General features: G+C 65.3%; 1 protein-coding gene across 2 annotated transcripts; it reads right to left on the bottom strand.

Moving 5' to 3' along the window:
- Positions 1-2,893: 2,893 nt before the first annotated feature.
- TMEM161A (transmembrane protein 161A) lies at positions 2,894-6,738 on the bottom strand. 2 transcript variants are annotated; one of them, XM_087769227.1, is made up of 12 exons: positions 6,681-6,738; positions 6,149-6,252; positions 5,986-6,066; positions 5,607-5,704; positions 5,326-5,482; positions 4,852-5,003; positions 4,710-4,770; positions 4,439-4,582; positions 4,099-4,212; positions 3,710-3,884; positions 3,535-3,631; positions 2,894-3,294 (listed from the first exon to the last, which is right to left on the bottom strand). In XM_087769227.1, the coding sequence occupies exons 1-12, from the start codon at positions 6,681-6,683 to the stop codon at positions 3,038-3,040; spliced, it is 1,443 nt and encodes a 480-aa protein (XP_087625353.1). In that variant the 5' UTR covers positions 6,684-6,738; the 3' UTR covers positions 2,894-3,037. The 2 variants fall into 2 exon arrangements, with proteins under 2 accessions (XP_087625353.1, XP_087625354.1); XM_087769228.1 differs by having other exon boundaries at positions 6,149-6,234; positions 6,681-6,720.
- Between the last annotated feature and the right edge of the window lie 600 nt (positions 6,739-7,338).

Raw genomic sequence — 7,338 nt, 5'->3', positions numbered from 1 at the left:
CAGGCTCTCTGAGGGCGTCTCCTATTATACGTTGCTCATAAGAGAGAGGGGCCTGGCATGTCTGGGTGGATTTATCGAGGGACTGAACGCGGGGGTGGCTGGGGGGGCTGTGGCTGGGGGTACCTCCTGTGGGGCTGTCTGTGCCCCCAGCCACCCAGGGCTCCTGTGCACGGAGCTCCCTCCGAAGTCCCTCCCATGGAAGCCGGGATGAAGGAAGGAAAGCCCCTCTGGAGCTGGCTCAAAGCCGGTGGTTCCTCCGGAGGAGGCCTGTGCTGTCCCGGTCCCCAGCGCCGCAGTGCGGGACGGGGACGGGTGTGCAATGGCAGCAGGTGGCACTGTCGGCTTAGGCATGGCCCAGCGGCTTCCCCGAAGTTGGGGGTCCCCCGGCTGCTGCTCAGCCCTGCTCGGCTCTTGGGGCTTTCAGTGCTTCCAGCTGCATTTCAGGTCTGGTGTGGATGTGCCATTGCGCCGCTTTGCCATCTCGCTCCTCCCAAGGTGGGGAAGTCTCAGCAGTGAGGGCAGATGCAGCCCTCTCGGGGTGACCTCCCTGGAGCCCGCTGCTGCTCCCTGCGAGGCAGGGCAGAGCTGATGTCCTGGTTGTACCCCAAGGGCAACTGAGCCCCAGAGGCTGAGACTTGGCACTAAACCTTGCAGGAAGCCTGGGCAGAGCTGGGGAACGGTCCCTGAGCAGCTCTCCGGACCCTGCCAGTTGAGGTGGCATCCCTGCCTGTGGCTTTCTGGCTCCCTGTGCGCGGGGGAGCATCCACCCGGCTTGGTTTGGGCTGCCAGCCACGGAGAGAGCTGTGATAAGAAATTTCCCTCTGCCGCAAGCAGGAACAGCTCTGCGGGATGCAGGCAGGGAGGAGGGCAAGGGGATCTCATTTTGGATGGAAGTGGGGTGGGAAGGCAGGGCTCGCTGCCTCCCTCCCTGCCAGGGCATGAAGGGAGACCTCCAGGAGCTGCCGCAATCCCAGCCCTCTCCCCAGGCCGAGGGTGGCTCGGGGGGAGCCGAAGGTGGGTGTGCACCGGGGGAGCAGGGGCGATGCCGGGCCAGAGCTGGGTCACGGCAGGGCCTCCTGCTGCCAGCCTGAATCCTGGTGCCAGCGGAGCCTCTGCAGCAACAAAACCTCTCGGTCCCAGCTGCTCCCATCTGCCGAGAGCCTGAGCGTGGCCCTTGGCAAAGCTCAGCCCGTACCCTTTGCTAAATAAAGCAAAGATACAAAGAGTAGAAATAATTCTGGGGAGAGGAAGATGGGGGGGCCTTTTCATTTTATTTGATGTGGCCCAATTTCAGTGCCTGTGGATCTGTCTCCTGCTCTTGGCTAGTCTATCAGTCATTGTCCCCGCCTGAGAGGGTCACGTCTGGGCAGATCTCAGGGGAGGAACTGTCTGCATGTCTGAATGCAGCACAACCCCAGGCCCTAGCAACCGTCCTCCCGCTGCGAAGGCTTCCCTGCCAGCTCAGCCCCCGGCTGCTTCCTCCACATGCTTAAGGAAAATTAGATAAATGAGCCATCAAGGCAGTCGGACTAGCTTTTAATGGGACGGCGCAGGCTGGAACAAGTCCCTCTGCATCCTGGCCCTGGGGGGATCACTTCTTCCTTGCACCTTTCCACCCACGTCTTGGCGATAGGGCTGCTGGAGCCCAGTTCCTCCTGGCCCTGTGCTGGTTAATGGTGCTGCCCTGGGCTCTGGTTTCCCCAGCTGTTGGCTAAAGGGGAATTTCCCCATAGTTTTTTTGCAAAAGGGCTTTTACTGCGTCTGCAGCTTGGGTACTTGGGACTCAGGCAGAGGAGGGCTGTCCGGATTAGCCCTGTTAACACCGGGCAAAGGGCTGCCTTCTCATCTCGGCCCTTAGCAAGAGGGAATTAAGACCATTACAAGGCTATCAAATAGGATCAGAGCCCCTCTCCCTTTCTCCGAGCAGCCCAGACCTGCTAATCCTTTTTCATGCAGCTGGACCAGCACCCACCATGCGGTGGGGAAGAGCTTGGCTGAGACGGACAAGGGGCTGCGGACCCTCTCCTCCCCTGCAGCCGCTGTTGAGCTGAGCAGCGCTTTATCAGCCCGGGTGCGATCCCAGCGCCGAGGGGAGGAAGGGCCAGGAGCCGGCACCGCGTCGGGCTGCGATGGGGTGAACGCGCGGTCTCCTCCTTGAGCGCGACGGGGCTGGGCTGCGGGGTTTGTTCAAGTGCTCGGCCTCTTCCCATGGCTGCAATAACGCCTACGGGGCTTTTCGCTGCTCTTTGCTGCTCGCCTGCCTGCCCAAAGGCAGCTGCCCTCGCACCGCGGGACCCCGTGCCCAGCTCGAGGGCCTTCAGGGCCACAAAGAGCAAACAAAGCAGCGGCTTTCAGCGTGGCAAATGCACTCTGGGTTAACTTATTTATTTCTAGAACAGCCAACAGCCGAAGCTGCTGGGCCTGAGGATTTCACACGAAGCAGAGGGATGACCCCAAGGACCTCCGACCCAGCTGGCAACCCTACAAAAATACACTCGCCCATAGCCGGTGGAGGCAAACGCTAGGCAGAGCAAACCCCAAAGCCTGTGCTGGCCAGCCGTGCTGGCGCTCCAGCCCAGCTGCGAGGTCTCCACCATGCAAGCGCAATCCCTGCCGAGTCCTCTGCCCGGCACGTACTGCCTGGGGCTGGAAGGAGCCCCTGCCCTCGAGAGAAGCAGCAGAGCCTTGGGCAGCCGCGATGGGTCAGAGCAGGCAGCAGCAAACCCGGCTGCGGGGCTTCAGCTCCTCCATCACCTCGCGGGGCCGGGAAGGGGAAGAGGGGCTGGAGGGACGCAGCCCGGAGTGGCAGCAGGGCGAGAGCAGGCACGGTGGTGATCGGCGGCAGGAGCAGGCGATGCCCACGCCCGCCCGGATGCATAAAACCCGTCATGACAAGAGCTGGTGGCAGAAATGTCCCCACGAGCGTGTCCACATGTGCCACAGGCACGTGCAAAGGGGGAAACCAGCCGAGGAAGGAGCAAGGGGACCAGCAGCCGGGTGCTGACTGCGCCCCGAGGCAGGTCCCAGCTCCCCCCAGTCAGGAGGCTGCCAGGTACTGGTGGAAGTAGAGGCCGAAGAGGCTGGTGACGACCTGGCAGGCGGCCACCCACCAGGTGAGGAAGGCAAAGAGTCCGCGGAAGAAAAGGGGGGTGAAGATGCCACCCAAGACGCCTGTGATCTGCTCCACCGCGGCACGCACGTCCTCTCCGTCCTTGCCGCCGGGATGCGGCGGTGCTGCGGTCGCTGCCGGAGGGAGGGGAGGGGGCTCCGGGTACAGCCCCCACGAGTGGTGCCCTGCGTGACAGAGGGGACAGGTCCACGGGGGTCGGTCCCTGTGCTGCAGCCCCATCCCCATGCTACAGAAGCGCTGGTGGCTGAGTCCCAGCACGCTCGCTGCATGCATTAGGTTCATGCCAACTGCAAACCATGCCTTGAGAGCCTGGGGACGCCTCGGATGCTGACAGCTTAACGATGACTTGCAGGTCTCATCCTGCCCCTCCTGAGCCCCCGTGTCCCCCCCCGCCACCTCCTTACCCAGCGTCTTGAGGAGCAGCGTGCAGTGGAGGGTGAGGATGACGGGTCCCAGGTACTGCAGGCTGACCACGGAGACGTAGCAGTAAATCCTCGTGATCTGTGGGCAGTGGGGATCAGCAGGAGGCCGGCGGCCGTGCCCGGACCCCTGCCCCCACCCCAGCTCCCGCATCCGGACCTTGCGCTGGATCTCCAGGACGGCGATGCGCCCAGCTTCCTTCCTCATCTGCTCCACCCAGCGCTCGGCCAGGCCCAGGTACGCCTGGAGGTGGTGGCGGGTGACGGCCAGGCGCAACAGGCAGAGGCCGACGATGGTCCAGAGGCGCGCAGTGTTGTAGGCAGAGTCCGACATGCTGGGGCAAAAGGAGGGGGCTGTCAGGGAGATCCCAGGGTCCAGAACCGCCCTGTGCCCCAGAGAGGGTGTCTGATGGGAGAGGTGGTGGCGGTGGGGAGGGTGGGGGTCTACTGGTGTTGGAGGAGGTGGACTGGTGCACCCGTGCCTCAGTTTCCCCTCGGAGCAAGGATGCCAGGGCATAGAGTCGGACCCGCTGCCGGTGCTCCGCTTACATCTGCACCGTCTGCTTGCCCATGGGCGCGTGGAGCAGGAAATCCCGTGAGATGGGCTTGATCCACATCACCACCACGAGGACGGGCGCCAGGAAACTCACGTGGAGCAGGACCCTGCGGCGGAGCCACCGTCAGAGACCCCCATGCAGCCTGGTGCCCCCCGCTCCCTCCCTCCATCCCTCCGTGGGCAGGGACCGGTCCTCACCCAGACCCCCTGCACCCTCTCCCATCACCAAACCTCCTCGCCACCCTGTGGCCACAGAGCCTGGGGGGGTCCCGGCCCCTGAGACGCCAGCACCGACCCCCTCGCCTCCTTCCCCGCCCGCAGATTTCACCCAACTGGGTCAGGGGCTTGTCGGCCGCCATCCGGAGAGCGTCGAGGTGCGTCTGGGCCAGGCGCAGCCCCGGGAAGGTCAGGCAGGCGCCCAGGAAGGAGCACAGGGCCACCAGCCCCAGCTTGAAGGCCAGCTTGGTGAGGGGCAGCCTGTGGAGAGAGAAGGCAGCATGGGGGGGACAGGTCGGCCCCAGTGAGCCCCGGAGGGGTTCCCACCCCAGACTTCCAAAAAACCTCCCCAAACCCTGTTTCCCTCCCCGCCCTACCACCGACTCACGTCCACTCCCAGCCCCGCTGCTTCAGGATGCTCTCCAGGTTGCTGCTGACGCTGGCCAGCCCTGTGGGCAGCGACCCCCATGAGTGGGGTGCCCGCAGCCCCCGGGGACCACCTGGCCCTCTCCCTGTCCCCCCTCACCCACCGGGCTCGAGGCCAAACTCCAGGTAGTCCTCACGGATGACCAGGGCCACCATGGCGAGGAGAAGGAAGAAGAAGGCGAAGGTGAGGCAGACGGAGCGCTCGCCCCCCTCCTCCGAGCGAAAGTAATGGCGCATCACCATAAAGAAGACCTTGCTGCGGGCGAGGGGCGGCTGTCAAGGAAACCGGGGGCTTCGGGACCCCCCCCTAATGCCAGCGGGAGCCCCCTGCTCATTATCACGTTGTAAACCATCCGCGTCGTTAGGCCACTGCCACCTTCTCCTCCGCGGAGAAGGCTCTCATTAGGCACCTTTACAGCTCATCAGTGAGTGGTTTATAAATCCATAAATTTAATTTTTCCACCTCAACTGGCTTTTAATGGGGAAAAACAAGGACAGTGGGTTCCCTCTCCTGCCCAGCGGCAGCCTGGACCTGGCGGGTGGCAGCAATCGCACCCCAAAAGCTGGCAGAAGGATACACGGAGAAGATGACCGTCAGCAGGCACCAGAGCACCCCGATGTTCGTCTCCTTCTGGGGCTCCGCCAGGCAGTAGTAGCCCTCGGTGAAGACGTACACGGCGGTGGAGTAGACGGCAAAATCCACAAACCACTGGTACTCCAGGAAATAACGCAGCACTGGTGTGACAGAGGGACACGTCACCGTGCTGTGGGGACCCGCGGGGGGTCCCGGGCACAGCCGAGGGTCCCGGGCAATGCGGGGTCCTGCGTGCAGAGGGAGCGGTGGGTGCACGGGGGTTACCGAGAGCATCCACGGCGGTGATAGGGCTGGTGTCCAGGCGGAGGTCGATGTCCCGGGGCACGGAGAGGGGCTTGTCATCCGTCACGCCGTTCATCCTCCTGCAAGGGAAGCCCGGGCTCAGGATGGCAGGCAAAGAGCTGGCTCGTCCCTTGCGTGGGACACCGGGGGACGGTGCTGAAAGCCCCTCGCGTGGCGACACCTCCCCGGCTCGGGGCTCCTCGTCACCAGCACCGGCCCCAAGCCCGTCTGCGGCCGAGGCGGTCAGCGCTGCACGTCCCCAGGGGAGTCCCGCAGCCCACCGGGATGACTTCCATTAGCACCAAACCAAAGTATTTATCGTTTCAATTCCCTCCGGCCCACAGGCGCGAGCTGAGCTGACCTGTCCCGCTTGGCCTTGGGGCGCTGCTTGCCTGCCAGGGCGCAGAGCTCCTCGTCTGAGGGGTGCTTGTAGCGGCGCAGGCTGGAAGGGAGCAGTCGGGTGTCAGCGGCGTTGGGTGTCCCCGAGGCCCCAGGGGGACGAGCGGGGGGGACGGGCCGTGTACCTGCCGTTGCAGAGCAGCCAGCGAGCGAAGGAGCAGTGCGGGGCCATCTTCTGCATGATGCTAGCTGCCAGCAGGCTCACCACCACCTGCACCCCCATCACCGCCTGCGCCGGGGGCACCCTCAGGGGTCGACCCCGGCTTCCCGGAGCCGGGGGGAGCTGGGGAGCCCCCCCCCCAGCCCGCAGAGCCGGGGCTGTCCGCTTCCCCCAGCCCCCGTCCCCGCCATGGGGCACCCCGGGCGCGCACCCCCCGCCCCGGACAGGCACCTCCGGACGTGCGACCCCCCAGGACAGCCTGGGCATGCACCCCTGGGTGTGCGCACCCCTGGGACACCCCGGGGATGCACGCTGGGTCATGCACCCTCCTAGGCATGCACCCCCCGGGCATGCACCCCCCCGGGACACCCTGAGCATGCACCCTCCGTGCATGCAACCCCCCCGGGCGTGCAGCCCCGGGCGTGCACCCTCCCGGACAGCCTGGCCATGCACCCCCGGGACAGCCCCCCCCCGGGCAGCCCCCCGGCCCCGCTCACCATGCCGGGGTCAGTGCAAAGGCGGCCGCAGGAAGCCTGCCCACCGCCCTCCCGTTGATTGGCAGCTCCTCGACCAATGGAGAGGCGGGACTGGGCGGGGGCGGGCCCTCCGCGGAGCCCGGTTCCGCGGGCGCTGCCTCCTGGGAGCTGTGGTCCGCGGGCGGCCCCGGGGGTCGCGGGTTCGAGCCCCGGCTGCGCCGTGCGGGAGAGCGGCACAGCCCCAGCAGCGGCTGCGTGTATGTATGTAAATCAAATCATACACGTCTATGCCACCACCCCCTATGTAGCTATGCGCAGGCATGTGGGTGTGTATTTGCACCCGAAGAGCCCCTTCCAGCTGAGGCTCTGTGGTACCCATCCCTGCATGCAGCCCCTGGGCACTGGATTTCGGGGGTACAGGGGTTTGGGCAGCAGCGGCTCGATCCCCGTGGCCTCCCCGCCTTCCTCCACCCTGGGCCCGGGGCTGGCTGAGCCCCTTCCCCTCCCTGGTGCCCTCCGTGGAGCACTGATGCCACAGGGCAGGCTGTAACCATCTCGCCTGCCACGTCCCTTTGCCCACGTCTTCCTCGCAAGATGAACAGGCTCCTCTCCTGCATTTATCCCCCCATTGCCCCCGGCTGCGTCTCCCTGTGAGCACTGGAGGAGCCGAAGGTGGACG

The sequence above is a fragment of the Nipponia nippon genome, unplaced genomic scaffold (genome assembly GCF_047370975.1).
Source record: "Nipponia nippon isolate SJK-2023a ecotype South Korea unplaced genomic scaffold, ASM4737097v1 scaffold_31, whole genome shotgun sequence".
NCBI classification, from domain to species: domain Eukaryota; kingdom Metazoa; phylum Chordata; class Aves; order Pelecaniformes; family Threskiornithidae; genus Nipponia; species Nipponia nippon.
This window is presented reverse-complemented; position numbering and strand designations above follow the sequence as displayed.

Bases quoted from the DNA above. Each gene is read 5' to 3' on its own strand.
- TMEM161A (XM_087769227.1), bottom strand. The intron at 4,213-4,438 runs GTTGGGTGAAAT...GCTCCGCCGCAG, and splicing joins GCCGACAAGCCCCTGACCCA to GGTCCTGCTCCACGTGAGTT. The intron at 3,885-4,098 runs GTAAGCGGAGCA...CTTTTGCCCCAG, and splicing joins GGCAAGCAGACGGTGCAGAT to CATGTCGGACTCTGCCTACA.